Here is a 20,121-nt window from a genome sequence, read left to right on the forward strand (position 1 = left end):
ATGATCTTCAAATTTGGTTTGTTTGCTTTGCTTTGACGTCATCGAATCATGTTGCATCGAGATCCTGCGATTGATCCACCGAGTTTATAGCTGCCTGATTCGATCCTTTCCCCGCTGCAAGAACCTCGTTCTTCAGGTGCAGCCAATTGCTCTGCAATACAACCCTTTTGGGCAATTTACCAGTGCTATGAGCGCCTCTCAGTCCGACGGCACTCGACCAGATACCACTGAACCCATCTACCATGAGCACTACAAGGGCCTGCAGGTTGGGTCCTACACGGACCAGAAGCTGGTATGCTGGACCCATAATTCCACCTCTTGATACCCCAACTGACTGGAACCTTATCTAGCGACATGCCTCTGCCCAACATCTGCACATGACAAATCGTCGCTTTTTTATCGGACCGATTCCTGCTGGATGGCTTCAGGGCCACCGAAAATCCTGGTACAAATCACGGCTTCGACTTAAGAATTATACTTCGCAGACCCTTTCATTTAAGGTCGATCCTGTCACATTTCATTACAGCCAGCAAGAAAACTTTGGCGACGGCCATCAGCCATCATCGCAGCCATTGGAGGAGGAGGTTGCTCTCACTTATACCCATACCCACGACGGGCCATCCGAAGAAGAGGAAGATATAACATCCGAACAAGATGAATCTGAAGAGCCACATGGGGAGCTTCGTACACTATCTCACCCTCCACTAGAAGGAGAGGCACATACTCAGGCGGAGACAGAGACGGAGACAGAAACGGACACGGAAACGGAAACGGAAACAGAAAGGGGAACGAACAACAATGATACAGAGGATGACGATGATGGCGAAAGCACACCACGCCCGAGTGCCCCGGCAAGTGCGAAGACACGAGAAAATGTTTACAACGATGGGACCGCATCATCCTCGTTCGTCACAGCCAGAGAGGAAGTAAGCAGCAGCGCCGACTCGGAATCTACTACATCCACTATACACCCTAGCCCGAACCTGGCCTTTTCCGACCAAAGGCCTCGGTCTCAGTGGTCTCAAAATTTGAGCGTTGGGGGCCCTAGCATTGGAAATACTAGTGGTACTTCTGGTGTTCCAAGTGAAGCCAACTCTACCACTGATCTGTTGAAAGGCAAGCGGAAACAGGAAGCGACCCAGAAAAGCCAGGCTTCTGCTATAACTAGGTTCACGTTGGAGCATCAAGAACCCCGAGACGAAGATGACACTGAACAAACAGACTCAGGGCTAGAGGGACGGGCCCCGGGGCGCATCAGGGGAAGAATGGCGAAGTATAACCTGGATGACAACATTAAGGATAAGCAGCAGAGACTGCGCCACAAGATTGCCAAGACGGGGAATACCATATCTGCGAATCGGCCACGCCGACGGAAATTGCAAGATGGTGAGATTATCAAGGCCGAGAGAATGTTGGTTCTGGTGGAAGAGTCCATGAAAGACGAGATTCCCGAGGACTACTCTGAAAATGCCAGCATGCGAATGGAAAACCGAACCGTGGATAAGTGGCGCGAGTTTCTGGTCGTATGTCGCAAGAGCTCAATCGAGCATGCGCCCTTCGTCCTCCAGATGTACCGCACCCGTGTGATTCCTGACGCTCAAAGCTCGAATGGCAAGACACGGCCTTATTACGAGGTTCGTTTGAACCATAAGAATACTCGCGTCAATCTTTACTCTACATTGGACAAGACCATCGTTATTTGGCATCCCTGCAAGCGTGGCACGAAGATCTACATCATTCGACCTAAGTCTTCCGCTCATGGTGCTGAATGGTACACGTTTATACGACAAGTACTTGGGTGGCAACGGCCTAACAAGCTACCAATCAATGTTCCTGACCTTGGTGTCTCTTTGATCTTCAAGAACCCGTTTCAGCAGCTGGAGGCCCGGCTCGGCCTAGACCATGATGATCACCAACACACCACAGTGCTCAGCCGAGCTGCAAGAGAGGAAAAACACGCCGCTGCTGCCATCATTCGGGGCTGTATAGAAATGCTCGAAGGTCGCCCCGAGTGGGCCGAAGTGCTCAAGGCTTGGTCCAAGACCGAGAAGATGGGCCTTGCCTGGAAGCGATATGATCGCCTTGAGTGGGTGTACGGCGCCAACGAAGAGAACATGTATGGGTCGATTGCCATGCAGTCATCCCATGAACTAGAGCTTCGGCCACGCCACCACTACTCAACTGCGATCAAGAAGCAGGCAGATAAAAAGGAAGAAGAGCCACCGCCATTGGAGGGATTTCTGGTTCGTTTAACATCACAGAAAGGCGTACATCAGAGAATGAACAAGATGTTCTACAAACGTCTTTACTTTTACACCGAGGACCAACACCTGATGTTTTGCAGACCTGCCAAAGCGTTTCCTCCGGCACCACCAAAACTTGCACAATCAGAAGATCAGAGCATACCGTCAGCTCAAGAAATCCTAAGCCAAGCACCAATCACCTGGGATATTGACCCTTACCCAGTTCAAGATGGTGACGTTGAGTGGCTATCTAGTGGAAATCCAGAGTATGTTCAACGGCACGACGAATATGCCTATGCACAGTGGCAAAGGAAAGTACATAACATCAGCCATGCGGATGGATATATTGATCTATGCAAAGTGCGTGAAGTACGCCGCATGCAATGGGGAAGCAGTCCTGCCGACCCTAATATTGAAGAAGGTCCAGCTGTCGACTTTCACCCTGAAGGAGCTAGTTCTCGTCAGGACGATGGTTCTACCAAGCAATTCGATGATGACCGGACATTTGAAATGACACTTGAGAACGACTTGGTGATCCGTCTGCAAGCATACGACCCTGACACCCGCGACGAGTGGGTAAAAAGATTAGATGCTCTGGTCAAGTACTGGAGAGCACGCCATGCTGACGATGCTGCCGAATTGATCGCTGTGCGCCAGCGCAATCTCAAGCTCTTGGAGATTGACGAGGAGTTGGAGTCAATCGTAGGCCAGTTTGCAGAGAAGTGGGAGGTTAAGAAGGCCGAGGCATCGCCCCATCTACACAATATGTGTACGCTCTCCGGCTGTCGGACCATCAAGGTATGTAATTATCTCGAATGAAAATCAATCTCAAAACTTACCAAGGTGAACTCCAGATGTCCGGCCAGCTCTACCGCAAACCTCGTCGCCACACCACGTTCTCTCGCTGCCACGCCGTTCTCTCCGACGGCAAGCTCCTAATTTTCCGAAGCACACTCCGCAAATATAATGGTGTCCAAATTCCACATATCCACCAGGAACACGAAACAACCATCGACCTACAAGACTGCTACATCTACTCAGGACTCATAACAGAGAATGACCTGCTATATGCGAATCAGACATTCGATAGTAATAACCCCGGTCTCCGCGCTCTACCACGCGTCTACCCCGCCTCAGATTCATTCACCAGCCGAGATGGAGACACAGCAATCACATTCGTGATCTGGCAACCCCTAAAGAAGAACCTATTTCGTGCCCAGGAACATACTCTGCAGGGAACTGCGAAGAGGTCTTTACGGCATGTCTCGACGCTTGGCAAGCATGGCCGAACGATCGTGTTCAAGGCGCGGAGTCGTGTTGAGAAGGATCGGTGGGTGATGAGTATATCTTCTGAGATTGATCGGTTGCAGGAGGAGAAACATGAAGATATACGGATCGTTTCTCAGTAATTATTAATCTTTCACATTCACCGTCACGAACACGCATAACATTCGGGGATTTTATGTAATTGTTTAGTTTTATTTCCGGTGATTTATGAATATCCTTAGTTCTAAGGTTATCTTGATGCAATTATTCAATTTACAATCCACACAATGGAGATTCCAAAGGTTGCCATTATATCTTAAGTAGGGTTTTGCCTAGGGAGGCTACCTGGACAGTCGGCCTTTTAACGAACCACAGTGCTCTTGGCAATGTCGATCTACACTTGGACAAGAACTTGGTAATACAGATTCTATGCCGTGGATTCTGAGCTCCAAGATTGGGCTGAAAGCTGGGTAGCGACTCTGCTTCAAGCCCATAGCTTGACAAGAGGGGTCTTTACGGCTAACTTCAAGGGATTTCGAGGCATGTCAGCACTTGTATGCATGCCACCGCATTTGGCTCCAGCCGTAAATGTCCAATCGGATTCAAACCGATGGTTACTCGGCCTTTTTTGGATTCAGAATACGGCGGATGAAGAACACTCAGTCCGCATCTGAGCCATGATCTGCAAAGATCCGAGCCTGTCGGCCACCAAGGTCAAATGCTTATATCTATTCTATGTGGATCAACCGCTTGCCTAGTCTATTCAAGTTAATGAACATAGTCGTCGACCATTTCACTATCAAAGTTGAACCTCGGTGTAAGCAGCAGTGAATGCCGGGCCATGATGTCTATAATATCGAGGAATGAGTCTTAACCTGGAACTTCATATCTGAGGTCAAGGTGCATGGGAAAAAGGAAAGCATCTACTCGAGGCTTACGGCGGGGTGTAAGTGCAACGGTAGCGACTAGATGTTTATCGAAAATTGAATTGAAGTGGTTTAAAAAGCCAATAACAAAAAGAAGTGAGCATGTCAAGGATTGAACCCGGGATGTTCAGATATCAAAGGGCGCAACTGGCATTTGATATAACCTCACTTGTATACAGAACCTCATATATTGAAATTTTCCGCGATGTAAACCTAGCCACGACCATATCAACACCAAAACAAAACAAATCCCACCAGGAGGAAAGCTCGCCAGATAAAGCAGATCGTCAGCTTCCTCTGTGCTGAATATAAAAGCAAAATAACCTGTGGAGGTGGATCAAACATCCTGATGTGTTAGCGCTTGTTCCTTTATACCCCCTAAAAAAAGGTAAAATGTCATATTCCAGCCAGTTAACCTAGTGGTTAAGGGTGTCAAGTCAGGTGCACATGGCTTGATGCCACTGCTTGCGAAACGTAGGTGCACCTACGTTGTTAGCAGCAGTTGGTCCTAAGATGGTCTGGCGCGGCCTAGGTGTGTCTGTGGAGGCAGTAATGGGGAGCGCGTGCAATGCCTGTAAGCACGGAGTAACGTTACCAGCCCATGATTCAGACAAGTTAAGGGATTATCTTTTTTGATACTATTCACACTTTGTTTTACCCTTGAGCTTTTGATGCTATTCACACTTTTTGCACCTTTGATTTGTTTTCCACCCCCCGATCTCTGTTATTACAATTGCCTACCACGCTTTGCATTCCACAAGCCACCCATTCACCATCGCTACTACATGCTTGTTGTCGTTTCACACTTGTGAGTGGGGACCACATCTGTCAAGTCCGGCGCTTGAACAAGAAGAAGCTTAGCGCAAATCTGGCCATTCTCAATACAGAGAAAAATCCAACACTTTTCTCCGATTGACACAAACCTTCCTCTGATACCCTCACCATGAACCACTACCTGTCAGTCCGAGTCCACACACCAAGAAAACATCCCTAACAAATATCTGATACCACAACGAAATACTTTCCAGACTTGGAGTTTCTGCAAAATCCCATCTTTCTGCTAAGCATATCAATTGCGAGTTTAGCCGCAATCACGATAATGTTAAGTCGCCCACTTCACCAGCGCATCATCAACATACTCCATCATACCAACATGCACCAACGTCAACTTCAAATAGCCTGCCTGTGTGGGACCTTTCTCACCCTCATGCTGGCAATTTATGTAGGCTGGAGGCATCCAAGCACTGGCAATGTTGTCACCTTTACGACTAAATACGGGACAGTGCACACGGCTGATGCTGGTGAATACAACAAGCTTTATGAGGGGATGGCCAAGTCCCTGAAGGATAATCCTGGCGACATAACAGTTAAACTTACTTCTTTTGCGAGATTGATTGATGGCCAGATGAAAAACTTCTACCTCGTTGAGGAGGAGAAGTACATAGATGATGAAGGTAGGGTTTGGACTGAGGATGAGCTGTATGCTCTTCCGAGGGAATAGGCCATGTGGAGTCGAACAAAACTGAACCGTCTATTGTTGATATAACTTACCTGGATGATCTGCAAAGTCCTGTTCTTGTATTTCATGATATTATTTGTTTGATGTCAAATGCTCCCTATATTGGACAAAGCCATACCCAGATCAGATAATGCAAAATTGGAGATCCATACTGTATGTACTTGCAAATACTGCCTTGTCTACCTCGTTAGTACTCTATCAGCATACCTTGGAAGGCTGATCGATCACTCGGTGCCCAACATGAGGGCTGCTGCCTAATATCTCACCTGCAACTCTGCACATGCTGATATGCCCCCGCTGCACTCAAAGCCAACCAGGATTGATCGAATGGCCGGGCGGCCATTCATTTAGATTAGATACATGCCCAGGTAGTTCCCCGGGGTGGAGTTAATATTATGCTGAGCCATGATCTACGATCTCCCTTGCAGTCTTGAGAGTCTTGAAAGAGTTGCGATCCTAGATTAGGCCCACCATCTTCCAAGCCGTCCGATATGATCGAGAAGTCGGATGGCCATCATTTTGCTTCACGAACAATGAAGAGTGGTGCTGAGCTGTGATCTACAAGCATCTCTATATCTGGAAGAGTTACGATCTTAATTAGGCCCGCCACTTTCTCATCAAAAATCAATCGAGATGATTAAGAATAGTTGTCCGCCATATTTCGATAGAAATCCGGACTCAGCCACAAAATGGATAACGACGACTTGAGCCACGATCTGCCGCTGGGCCACTGAAGTCTTCAACGAAAGTTCTACACCAGACCAGATTATATTGCAATTCACTATAGTAGACTAGACCTCCGCTGCTCGCAAAGCCAATCAGGATCGATGGAGTAGTCGAAAGGCCATTTTTTAGTTTCGTTTCGCATCACGCATGTTCACGCTCCACCTTTGCTGAGCCATGATCAATGAGCCTCGCTAACCTGTTCTTGTAAGCATTGCTACCCAAAGCTAAGCCTAAATATTACAGATATAATCCAAGGCCCACCACTAGCCAGGTGAAGCCAATCAGAGTTGTTCAAGATGGGGGACGGCCATTTTTCAGTTTCAATGAACTAATTACGGCCCAACAATGCTGAGCCACGATCCACGACCTTCTCCAATCAAAGCTAATAAAAATTAGCCACGTTATTGCAATTATTACTGTACTGTATGCTGAATCAGGTTCCTGCAGTCAAAGCCAATTAAGATCAACCTAGACTGCGGATGGCCATTTTTTAGTTCCAATTTACGTGCACTATTGAGGCTCTGTTTAGTGCTGAGCCATGATTTACAGGCCGCATTAACCCATTGTGGAAAGAGTTGCTACCCAAAGCTTAGCCTTAAATCTATGAAAACCCAGGTCCCATTCTAGTGTCGCAAGCCAGTTAAAAACAGTCTAGACGGCGGACAGGCATGTTCTGATTTGCATTTTCGAATTACTATTATTCTGCCTCATTCTGAGCCATGATCTACGAGCCTCAATAATACAACGGAATGTTGCTTCCCAAAGGGCCAAAAGTAAGGCATACTTTACAGCCCAAGCCTATCATTGACCAAGCCAATGAGAATGAGGAAATATGGCGGGTGGTCATTTTTGAATCGATTTCAGTAGGCTGTGAGGCTCTATTGCAGTGCCGAGTCATGGTCCATGAGCCTCAACCCGTTCCTTTTGGAAGGAGAGGGGCTGTTACAGTATCCAAAACCAAGCCAAATTAGTGTTACATTCCAGGCCCATGTATGACTACTCTGCCCAAGCCAATCAAGGTCAGACAAGACGGCGGGTGGCCAGTTTTGATTTACGATTTGATAGCCTCAATAGTTCAGAAGTGTGGCTGCTGAGCCATGATCAACGAGCCTCCATATCAGAGCCTCATAAGGTTTGACACGCAAGGCTGAGGTGACTGAAATTACGGATGAGGGGCTTGTTCCAGTCGAAGTTATTTTGAAGAGTGTTTAGTCAATTAACAAGTTAAATATTGGAAGAGATAATTCGCTGCCGAATTCACGATCTCGAAAGGTAGTGGTAGGCTTCATGCTCAATTTACAATCTCATGAGTCTAGCCTTAGGTAATAACCCCTATCTACAAGAAGCAACAAAAAGTCCAGCACTTAGTACTGGGAGCCTAATTTAAAAGGAAGTCTTCGTCTTGCATAGTTGAGGTTCGTGGTCTATGAAGTTCTAGAACTTTAAGACTGAAGCCTCAGGCTACGATCCTCGGTCATGGCTACGTCAATCTACAGGACGGAGACGTTAGGAAAATCTGCACATGTGGGAAAGAATCCAAAATAAATGAAATACATGCTCAGACTACCAGGACATACGAGTGCACAGTTGTAGAAGTTGGAGGAAGTGTATTATCCTTCTTGTTAGTGTACATAGTCACATATCGTCGTCGTCTCATAACGCTGCATACCGGGGTAAAATAAGACAATTTGAATCGAAAACGCCCCAATCATACCGAGAAACAAAAATATCAAGATTAAGCACCATAATTCTAATCCTGATCACCATTGGAATGCTTGAGGTCTTCATCTGTGGGAGGGAAGACATGGCTGAAGAGGTTAGCATTTGTTAACATTCAAAGCACAGTAAAAGAAACACTCACGGAAGAATCTGATTGTAAATCTTCACATCCACGTCTTGGAAAAGGCAGAAAATGACACGATCGATCTTGGGCGCATCTTGAGAAGTCTCAAGGAAATTGCGAACTTCATCCGCAGCCGCGATCGCAGCCTCTCTATTAGGATACCCATAGATACCAGTACTGATACACGAGAAAGCGATGCTTCTAATTCCTCTATCCACAGCAACCTCCAGGCAGCGACGATAGCAAGACCGTAGAAGTGTTTCAGGGCCCTGTGGATCTCTTCTGTACTCCATCCCGTATACAGGACCAACAGTGTGAATAACCCGTTCACAGGGTAAGTCGTAAGCAAGAGTACATTTCGCATCGCCAGTCTCACAGCCGCCGAGCTTTTGACAGTCCTTTAGCAACTGGGGCCCAGCTACACGTTGGATCACGCCGTTAACACCACTACCACCTTCTAAACCACGATTCGCAGCGTTTACGATGCCATCGACTTTCAGCTTGGTGATGTCAGCCTGCAAGACAGAGACCATGTCGTTCATGGATTGCATAGGTGTTCTCGGGGTGAATGTGGTGGCGTCATTTCCATTGTCGGATTGGGTCGAGTCCTCGATGCGTAGTGGGGTTGTCTTGGAAAGGATGCCTCTCCGATAAAGCTGGGAGAGAACGGGAATCTCAGCCAGTGTGAGCAACGAACTCGTCATCTTGCGTCAAAACGTTGATAAGAAAGCGTGATGAACCGATGAGAGAGAAGTGGGGAGTTTGACGGATGCGGGGGAGAAAGACGTTGGAGATGATCATTCCCCGCGCCGTTGGACGCGTCGAGCCCCAGATGGTCACGTGCTATGGATATTGGAAATGAGCGAGTTGCGTAGCGACTACTGCAGGGAAAAGGATGTAGGTGGGATTGGGAGATAAGTGAGGTATCTATTCAAGTCAAACATGTTGTGAGATGTACTAAATATGAAGGTCAGCCGCTTCGGGGGCCGGACAGCCGAATAGGCACGGCTGTAACAAAGTACTCCTTAGCCAACGGGCTGGCCAGCCTTTCCCCGGATATATTATCGCACATTACAAATTGGAGATAAGAGTAGGATTTATAAGGTGAAAACAAGTAAGATGGAAAAAAGCAACGTCAAGTTATGGAGCGCCGTAATCCAGCATCTAGACCTTCCTTTCTATAACATTACCTAGTCCCCAATTGTCCACATGCAAAGCTAATCGAATCCCCACCAGTCATAATACCGCGTATGACCCTGAGATCACTCTAGTCAAGACACAGTCAGCCTAGGCTGGAAGCTTAAAGAAGCGGGAATCATACGACTCATGCGTCCAGGCCTTCACTCAGCCGGACCTTTCCCCATGACAAGCGTAGCCCAAACTGAGATGTCATATTGCCAAAGGACTCGATCGCATGGCACTTAAAACGGTAAGCTGCATTGCATATGCACTCTGCGCGCGACGGAAAGGGGATACGCTTGGACTGGTTCTTGACCTTCCACCAACCATTTCCCCAGTCGATCCCCTCGTCAATCGTGATCCATCCAATAGGCCAAAAGTACCGGGGCGATTTCCCGCCCAGCCCCCCTTCTTCCCCCCTCTTAGCCTGGTCATTTCAAGCCATTCGGGATTTGCTGACCCCCCTCAAGATCCCGGCTGGCAATGGGTAGCGACGGATTCATGGAATACTCTGGACTCAGCCAAGGGCTAGGCGCCTCGGTAACACATGACTCCAAGACAAAACCAACATGACAGATCGCCACTGAGTCATTTGGATTTTTGTTTTTCCCTGGAGATGAAAATCAGGGTATTCCAGGACTCTGGGGGGGGGGGGGGCATGGAGGCAACCGAAAGTTAGCGCTCGAGGACGCAAGCCAACCCCGAGGGTCGCACTAGCGTTATGCCCCATTGTAAAGGATTGGTACTTTTTTGTTTTCCCTTTCGCACTTTGTTTGAGCACTAAGAATAACAGCCGTCTTAGTCTCCCGGGCCATAACCATGGAAGCATACGAGAAACTGGACAGTCGGCGTTCCCTCCCATACTTGTCGTCCAAACTCCTATACGGATTTATCCACCCACGTCAAAAATGAGGTCCCACTTTCTAGAAAAGGAGAGAAAGAACGACGGTCACAACCTCGGGGCTCAGGTCTCGGGGATCAGGACCAAAATTGGGAGTGGGCAAGAGTGGTTTTCCGCATGGTAGACAGTGGAGCCCGCAATTCCCCCCTTGTCCCCCTGGCCCCTTGTTAGGTGGAGAAAAAACGTTACCCGGGACTGAACACAGCCGTTTCCTGCCAGGGAGGTTTGACGTTCCGAGGGCCCGTGGATCTGCGGGGCCCAGTCCATGTGTCTACGGTCGATAGTCGCGGATGGTTGATTTGATTGAAGATTGCCGATCCTTCGGCTGTTGCTGTCTTCGATCGCACGGATCTATCTCATTTCGCCAATGGACACTAGAATAGTCACTAGCTTGATGACTCCTTCCTGTTGCAGAAGATGATCTGGGTGGATTAGTTGAGAAATGAAAGCTTCCAAGGGGAACGACCCCATATTTTGAGAGGTCCGAGACCGAACCTGTTCCTTTTCTCTCCCGTTTTTGGCGTTTTTTCCTCAATTAGTTTCTAGATCTTCGTTTTCGTTTCCCTGGAGGTTCTTGTGGAGTCAAACCGTATTCCTGGGTTTTTGGATGGGGGAGGACAAGCCGAGTGGATACAGTTTTCTAGTGGTTATTGGTCATTGGATCGTCCTTGCCACCAAGTTTAGGCGACCGAAATTGTACAGAGCCCTTTGTACAGGGTGTGTAAAGAGGGTGTACAATTCATGGCAGTACCTGTAACTGTACTGAGTACTCAAAGTTATAGTTATTTGGAATATTTGGAATGAGAGTTGGGGGATTCCAAATCCTTGTTCCTCAGAGTGACTGGTTGTGGATTAGCTCCAGCTGTCACAAAAACTCAATTTTCTCCTCGTTTTGCGGGCGGTCTAGACTGCCAACTCCTGCATATGCTATTTTAACCAGACCCAGTCTGATATATCGTCTACACAGTAAAGGCATTTGATCACAGTTGACACATTCCAAGGCAATGCAACTGTTCAGCTCTCCATACAGCTCCCGAAAGTCTGAAGTCGAGGGCCAAGAGCACGGATTTGAAATACATCCCTGTCCTAGCAAGCCATGAACCCGGTAACATTCAAAGGAAGCAATTTGAGATACATTTTGACATGCATCAAGCTCTTTGAGAGAGGATCCGGCATGCACTACACTCATTTTGGCACTTCGCATTCGATTGCCATGCGTAGATTGTTTCAAGCCTCGAACATCGGCATACAACCTCCATTTGGACAGCTCCTAATGACAATTGAATGCGAAGTTCCCAGCCTCCGATTCTTCAAGGGAACTGTCCCCCGACAACCGAACTAATTAGCTAATACTCCATACTCGTACTTCTGCCAGGGTCGATCCCCCCTGTCATGTCAAGCAGCGCCGATCGAACAAACATCTCATCCGCTGATCTCGATGCACCATGCCGGACGGATGCAGAAGCCGCGGATATGACGGGCGATGACAAGCCTGACAAACCCACCCAAGCGCAACGGAAAGGTTCCGGTGCATAAGCCTTACATGGGGTGTTTGAAGTCGAAACCGGCATTATCTCTGCCACGACTCGGCCGAAATCAGCCAAAAAAGCATAAAGCAACGATCCCTGAAACGTAAGTCGGGACCATGCCACCTATCGACAGAACTAGCATCCTGCAGATAGACACATCTAGCGTCAATCTATACAGGGAATTCAATGCGTTCCCCTGGATTTGGATTCCTTCCGGAGCGCGAGTTCAATTCCCGCGAGACTAGAAAGGCGCCGTTGCAGGGCTCGTGCGAGGATGATCAACTGTTGCCACAGGTGCTTTTCTCCTCACTTGATTTGTTCTTTAGCTTGATTCTGGATTGACAGGAAACTCCCTCATTCGTTGTGACCGCCGCTTTTCTTTTTAATTTCAATTTTTTTCTTTTTTTACTAGTATCCTTTCTTCCCACCAGGGGACAGGTCAGACCAGCGGTCAAAACTTGAATCATGAAGGCTAGAACTGAAGCTAGGACCTGAGATGACGCGCTGTAGAGAATGATCGCTCTCATCGCCACCGCAATGCAGAACCCACCGACCCCATCGCAGACACGGGATATCTCGAGCCAAACGGGCACTAGTAGCGATTGCGAAATCCCATCGTGGATTCGGTACCGAACCGGGAAAAAAAAATCAATAGTCATTACGAACACAGATTAACGAATGGACTAGGCTGTTTTGTTTTCACTTTTCCCTGTATGATATTCTGGAAGGACGGCACATGGCAAACCTGGAGCAATAGTCGCATCCACAATGTATCCACTGAGGCGGATCTCAAAAGATTTCTGCTTACCTCGTGGCTATTACTCGTCTCGGGTCTTTGGGTCTTTGGGTCTTATCTCCGCCTCGTATCGATCTGGTACTGCAGAACTAGCTTTAGCATGAGAAAGTAAACGAAATGAAGAACTCCGTTGAGCTCTAACGGCAAGATCGGCGTACCTGTAAACCTGTCAGTATGGCAGTTTCCAGGGGCCAAATACCTATTATATCCAGGCCACTGGGAATTAAGTTCGAGGTTATCAGCGGAAAACCCCCCAAAGATGATTTTCCGTAGCTCAACGTCTTTGTTTACCTGCGGAGCACAGTGGGAATTCTCCGGTAGCCCGGGATTTGCAGAAGAACGGCCTACCAGTCTGCAGCATCAAGTGGGTCAATAAAACGGAGTCTCCCTCCTTTGGGATCCATCATCAAGATTGGCGTGGAGCAGCAATAACAGAAAAAAAAAACTAAGATGAAAAAACCACCCCATTATTAAGACACCAAGCCTAACTGGGGGGCTCATTCCCACAGTCTGGGAATCTCGGCAGCGAGACGCGCCTTGCCCACATCATAGGGATCGACTACAGGCGCGTATCTTCGTATCGAGCTAATTTAACAGTTGTATCCACCCTCCTTATCCGGTATGACCGGGAAAACCACTAGTCCGGAACGAAAAGGTTCTCACCATCTTCTCTTCTCTCTCCACGCCGATCAAGGCGGTCTATCGGGTGGGTCTGGGAACGGTCCGGCTTGAAATCGTGGCCCGTTTAATTTTGCGTGGCCCCTTTGTCTTCCCCTAGATTCACCTTACGTTGTTTCCAGTCTATCGGTAGTACGTACACATGACTCGCGATATTCAACGGGATGCTTCTCTGTCGGGGATGTCCCGATATCTCAGCAGATTATTAATCTTAATCTCATGAAGAAACTTTCGTGTGCCGTGTGTGCTAGGACTTCAGGTTGGAACGTGCAGAAGATGTCCGCTGAATCACAATTAGCGCAGGTGGCTCTTCCCCCTCCCCCTTCAGAAAGTCAAACTCGAGTCACTGGGGACCAGGACCCTGGCAAACTGTAAATGTATCTGCTGTAAAACCATTGCCACTGCCTTCAATGACATGATAGTTTGCAGATTAAACTGGACCCCAGTCGAGTTTTCACGTGCAAACGGATGTCGGGTATATGGATAATAGTTCCTGCCGATAGGGCAAGTAGATTAAAATATATAGCACCTGGGCATGTAGCTAAAGCCGAACCGTTAGCAATAGTTTCCACCCGACCGAACTAGTGTGTACATGTGTACATGACCGAAAAAGAAAAAGAAAATCAATCGACCCCGTCACGATGTCAAGATCTGGCACACGAATGTCTCATTGGCCCCGATGAGTAGTTCCCCATAACAACCCTGATCGGGACCAAGATTTCCAGTTTACCTTATAGTGTCGCATCAATGATGCTAGCGGGGCGCTGTGGCCTGTAGATACTGCCCTCCTGCTCTTCCCCCGGTTCTGGCGTGCATTCGATTCGCTGCACGTTCTACACACCCTTGTCTAGTTCGTCTACTTGACAGGCGGGAAGATAGTTGCATGCATTAAAGACTGAATTTTAAGACTGAATGGATTTCAGAGGAACCATCAACAAAAATACATATTTTAGCTGACAGGATGTACATACATAGCTTCCAATCTAATCCTAGTGTCTATCAACGATGACCTTACTCACCTGTCAGTTGAGTCCACAGATCGGACGGATTACCGGGCGAGTCCCCACGTCTCGGAGAGTTTAAGCCCGCCTCCCCCTTACCCCTTTAATCCACGCCACAGTAAATTTGGGGCGCGTGCGGCAATTATTTCGCTAAGTTATTATTTTTTTTCTCCGTTACCAGGGAAGGGTGAAGGGGAAGAATTCAGATCCCTGACATTTGTGGCGTCACGGAACGGTCCTCACACGGAGGTTTAACTGAGTAGGGGCGTGAACCGTGCTGTCGTTCTGGGTAAGCAAGTGGGGTCCCATGTTTTGTTTTTGTTTTTTTTTTTTTTTTCTTCCTTCCTCAACCTACTGAAAACTAAAAATCAAAATAAACTAGCCTAACCAAAAAGGAACCTAATTTCTTTTTCGCCAGTAGCTTAGTTCCTAGACTAGGCACATGCAGTATATATCAATCGTGTAACGTGATGTAATTGAAGATCTGCATTGCTAAACGGTTGGACTAAAATCCTGCGCGGCTGAAGTGCAGCTTATGAATAATAGTCGATCCAGCCAAATGGTGCAGTGGAACTCCAGCAAAAATCTGATTGGAACTCCAACTAATATTACAACAGGAATGATGGCATCTTTTTGATTCTGCACGAGTCATAGCTATCGCCTTACGGAGCTGTTCAAGTCAAGATCAACCTCCGCCAAGGTTCGTCAGCACCCCTTTTCAGTATACGTGCGTGCAGAATCTAGAATTCAACGGTAGTTCAATCCACCTATTACGACGTCTGGCAGGTTGGAATGGGGCATTCCACGATGATCATCAGTCGGAGGATTTCCGCGCGTTTCTTACCAGATTAGGCAATGAGCCCAAAAAGCTAAGAAAAATGGGCCTTAAGGATACCGTAACGTAGGCCAGCTAAAAAGGTTAGCCAGCAAAGAGAGACGTGGTGAAAAAAAGCGGAAAAACGAATCAAATCCCGACACCAATAATAGGAAAACTAAAATTGGGATCGGATCTTGGGTCTTGCCCTCTTCAGTAAAAGCGTTGCCGGTCAATTTCTTTTGAGGTTAGGATTATCTGATCGTCCTGTGAGCGATCGCATAGGTCCCACAGGAAGTTGCGTGAAAATGAGTGGCTGGGTAAAGTGAAGAATTCTTTGTCAGGGCCAGTCATCCGGCGGAGACTTCGGGACCGTTTACGGCTCCTAACGGTCTCTCCATCGTCGATCATTTTGACATCCACTCTACTTTCGTTAAAATTACCCAAGGCAGAAAAAACATGCCGTTGGACCAAGTTTAAATTTTATCCAGGATAATTGGCATATTTTTATGTTTTGTCCTTCTTGTCAATGTTCTAACAGGTATAATGGAAGGTAGCTTTCTTTTTTTTGGAGGAATGCTCCCATGTGGATCGTAGCTTCGTGTTCTTGGGAAATTTGGTGCTGCACGGTGGACTCATGTTCACACCTTCACACATATTTCAGTGGTCTCCACAGGGGGTCGTTCCTGCGGGTGGTACATGAGACTATTCAAATGACCAGCAACATGGGGACGTAAATCCTCTGATGGCTCCATATAACCGGTTCCGCTTTGGATGTGTTGTCAGTGGGGGAATGCTACACTGCGTATGTACTAACACTTAGTGTGTAATCCTGCCAAGAAAATACCTATCAGGGCTAGAGTGGATTGGAGTATCAGACTGAGCACTGGACATGCACAAATTTTAGTTTGGGATGCATGGTTGCCAGAAGGAGGCAACTGCCCACGATCTCAGATGAAAAAGAGCGGCTCTTATTTCATGAGTTTTTGTTTACCTTTCCTCGATCCCCATGCGTCCAATCGCGGCAGCTCATATCTGATTCCGTACAACTCTGCGCGCGACCGGGACACCGGTCACGATTTCATCGGTTCAGATCGAAACGCCCTAATGGAACGGCAGCGTCATGCTAGTAACGGGGAAATTCGGGACCTGGTCAGCTATGGCCACGTCTCTCCCAAATAACAACGTACAATATACACCGGGTATACAAACAGCTTTTTTTTTCTTGCTTTCCATTCTTCTCTGGCCCGTGCTGGTCTCAAGCAAAACAACAATTCCAGTTCCAGTTCCAGTCCCATCCAGCTGTACAGAGTACCCAGGCAAGGCTCGGGGCTCGGAGAAGCATCGGTTTGTGCGCAGTGGGGACCACCAGCCGAATGGTCTTGGGGTGCATCAAAGTTTGGGAACGTAGGCGAGGTGACCTACCGTGCATGGCACTAAATCTCAAGGTGGATGGAGCACATAGCATGGCTGAAATGGTGCAATCCGGGTGGTGTGGTCGGCTGCATGATGCAGCGACTACCGTGTAGATCGATTCCTCGCATCGATCTCGGGCCCGTTAACAATCCTTTTGTCTGCCGAGGAGATTGAAGTGTGACCCAGACGCAGTGTGTATGCGTTGTGATCTTCGGAGCACCAGATCGGTTCCTTATCTGCAGTCCCCGCAAGCTGCATGAGGTTGCATTTGGTTCTTCAGGCGATTGCAGGATGCATCTTACTTCCTATATTCTCAGTGGTCTGTGGGCAAAGTTTCTGCACTGGATGTGAGCTAGGCCCAGTAAGGGGGAAAAAGCGAACCGTGACCAAAGGCCCTTGGTCGCAATCCAGATCCACACAGTGCATATGAGGTTCCGAAGATCTCGCTACGATTACCTTTCGTGCTGGGCCACTTTGAAGACGCTCAGTGGACGTTTAGGCCCTGTGCCCCAGGCGCCGACCGTTGAGCCAAGCAACCCGTTATGGGTCCACTGTCTGTGCGCCAGCAGATGAGAAGCCTACCGTACAAGGCTGGGAAGGTACCGTGGACTTGGAACCAAGGAATCAAGGATTGGATGTCTTCTGATCTTGACTAGGGTCTTTTGGACCTTAGCTTAGGATGTTTGGGTCGGAGAAATGATTAACGGGTATGACATGACAACGGTCAGAGCGGGTCCTCCAGGGGCCAATGCATCGTAAGGTTTTGAACGGGGCAACAAACACATAGGCAATTCCAGCAAATCCTGTTCCTGTAAAATTTGGGAAAAGTACCCGGTTGTCAGGTACTCAGTACCTCGTACGGAGTACATAGTATCTTCCCGGATTCAACCCCTGTCTAAACAATTCCTCGATAAGCTTTGAACAGACGTAATCTTAGGTTTCCAATTCTTCCGTCTTTAACGCGCATAGTGCACGCAGCCGGGAAAGGCAACCGGCGTCATGGGTATTTATTCCATCGCGCAATTCGAACCCTCACGTCATGGGGAATTCCCAACATAACTCAGGTGAACTGTTTGGTACATTTTTCTTGATGTAGGGTCTCGCAGTGCTGGAACGATCTCACCAATAACGTCCCGAGTGGTCCGATCTCGATCCCGAAGCTTAGGCACAACGTGTGTGGGTGACTTAAACGGAGTCAGTGCTGAAGTGGGAAGCAGCGCCGAGACTTTAGATGATTCATATAGAGAAAGAGGGGGGACGGCAAAGTTACCATGTGGCCAACCGGTTTTTTCCTTTGATTTCTCTCGTGGGAAAAGATAATAAATATCCCAGTCATCCTATTGGCCGCAAAATGTGATTTGAGAATAGAGTGACGTCGGAGTATGTAGAGATCCATTTAGATCCATACGGGGCGGCAGTGCCCGAGATCGAGCAAGGGAGCGTTAGACGTTGCTTTTTTTTTCCCTCAGATCAGATTATGAAGGTATGACGGTGGCTGTTGCTCCACCCCTTCAGATCTAGAGGGACACAGACATTTGCCTACCATCCTGCATGCGTTGTTTCCCAAGTTTTGTTTTTCCCTCTCAAGTCCATTTTTTGATCGTGTTGGAGAACTGACATCATACCCTGATGATCTTCCATTAATAAGCCCGGGGTCTGAACACCCCCCCCCTATGATGCATATCCGAGGCTGACGAGTCAAAAGTCTGCTACATCGGAGATCACTCATGTGAGACACGTTACCTTGTACAAGAATATAGGGGAAGGGGAGACCAGGTATATAAGTCGTGAGCTATAAAAACAATAAACTTTGGTGGTCTTAATATATCCTCCTCCTCTCTGGGAATGGTCCGAGACAACTAGGCGCCATTATTTTTTTTTGGGTGTCCACTTTGATAGGTGGAAGTTGTTCACCAAAGGCAGATAGCATCATCGCAAATTAAACCGCCATAACATGCGCCGAGCCCGGGGTGATCTCGATTGGACTCGGAGGTTGTACCCGAACCCATGTGTTCCTGAGTCATGTCGTACCGTGAGCTGCAGGAGGTGCTTTCAGGTTGATGGGATCAATAGGATTTATTTTTTATTTTTTTGAGGGTTTTCCTTCAGTTTCCCAAGGAAATAAATAGGGAGGTCTTGGGTAACTATGGGGTTTAGGGAGGCAGGTTTGCTTTTTCTGCTTTTGATTATTATCATTTTCTCTATTCAGGATAAGATCCTATTCGGGAGAATTAACAGAATATAGGCTAATAATTAGGTCTCCCCTCTTTCCCCTGGGATTTGACTCCACTGCAGCAGTGATAGGTATGATCCCCACATGCGAAGATCCGCAGTTCTTACCGTAATCTATACAGGTCATAACCGATCCGTAATTTATCATTTTGAATAATATTTTCAATTTATGATTTAGTATTTTAGTTTTAGTTTTTATCATTTTATTTAAATTTAATCTGTAAAATCTGTATATACCGATCCCCATCTCGATCCACTCTGATTCCTCCGATGAAAAAACGCCTTTTTTTCTTTTCCTGAATGGGTTTTTCTCCGTATTTGAGAAAAATAAATTCATTTTAAACTTATAGTAGCCTCGATCATTGGAATACTGATATTACCCACCTAGTTCTTTAACTCTTAAACTCTTATATCGATCGCTGGATCGAAATCTTACTTTTATCCCTCCCATTCCACCTCGTGCTCATACTTGGATTAACATTCCCCCCCCGATTTCCTCCTTCTTTTTTTGCTTCCCACGCGACGCAATTCGACCCATCACCTATCCCTTGCATTACAATACAACTCTCCCCCTCCACGATCGATCTTTTGACGGTCGTTTTTTTCTTTTACCCTTTTGTCTTATTTTAAGCCCTGGCATTTTCCGATTACGATTAAACGCGACTTTCCTTGGGTGATGCTACCCTCGGGAACCAGATAAGAACACCAAAATACTGCCCATACTTCCCGATCGCATCGGACTTAACTCGCACCCTACGCCACTCACCTTCATCTTGGTTCCATACTCCGATCTTGCCGGTTCCAAATCGCTTAGACGAACTGGTGGTTCCTGAACCCTTCGAACCATCCGAACGACTTTCACCATTCGGCCGTATCGCGCCGTACTTATTGACCCCTCTGCCCTCGACTTCTACTTCAAGCCGAATCGTTTGAACGCCAAAGTCAAATCGTCTGCGCTGCAATCCGTCATAACACCCCCGTTGATGAGGTCAGGAATCCACGCGTGATCCTTTTCTACTTTCTCCCCTTCCTTCACCCCACCACAGATCGTG

At 47.5% G+C, this 20,121-nt stretch overlaps 3 protein-coding genes across 3 annotated transcripts; 2 read left to right on the forward strand and 1 right to left on the reverse strand.

Annotated features, from left to right (window-relative positions):
- Positions 1–187: 187 nt before the first annotated feature.
- Positions 188–3,652, forward strand: N7503_006770 (sporulation-specific 71 family protein; the record flags this gene model as incomplete). The annotated part of the gene is made up of 3 exons (XM_057066317.1): positions 188–292; positions 351–3,041; positions 3,098–3,652. 3 exons carry the CDS (start codon positions 188–190, stop codon positions 3,650–3,652), a joined length of 3,351 nt encoding a protein of 1,116 aa, XP_056919998.1.
- A 1,990-nt stretch (positions 3,653–5,642) lies between these two features.
- N7503_006771 (uncharacterized protein) lies at positions 5,643–5,936 on the forward strand (the record flags this gene model as incomplete). Its single annotated transcript, XM_057066318.1, has 1 exon — positions 5,643–5,936. One exon carries the CDS (start codon positions 5,643–5,645, stop codon positions 5,934–5,936), a length of 294 nt encoding a protein of 97 aa, XP_056919999.1.
- Positions 5,937–8,430: 2,494 nt separating this feature from the next.
- On the reverse strand, positions 8,431–9,227 carry N7503_006772 (macro domain-containing protein; the record flags this gene model as incomplete). The annotated part of the gene is made up of 2 exons (XM_057066319.1): positions 8,431–8,488; positions 8,542–9,227. The coding sequence occupies 2 exons, from the start codon at positions 9,225–9,227 to the stop codon at positions 8,431–8,433; spliced, it is 744 nt and encodes a 247-aa protein (XP_056920000.1).
- Positions 9,228–20,121: the final 10,894 nt, after the last annotated feature.

Source organism: Penicillium pulvis (genome assembly GCF_028828015.1).
Source record: "Penicillium pulvis strain IBT 33274 chromosome Unknown contig_5_segment0_segment0, whole genome shotgun sequence".
Taxonomy (NCBI): Eukaryota; Fungi; Ascomycota; class Eurotiomycetes; order Eurotiales; family Aspergillaceae; genus Penicillium; species Penicillium pulvis.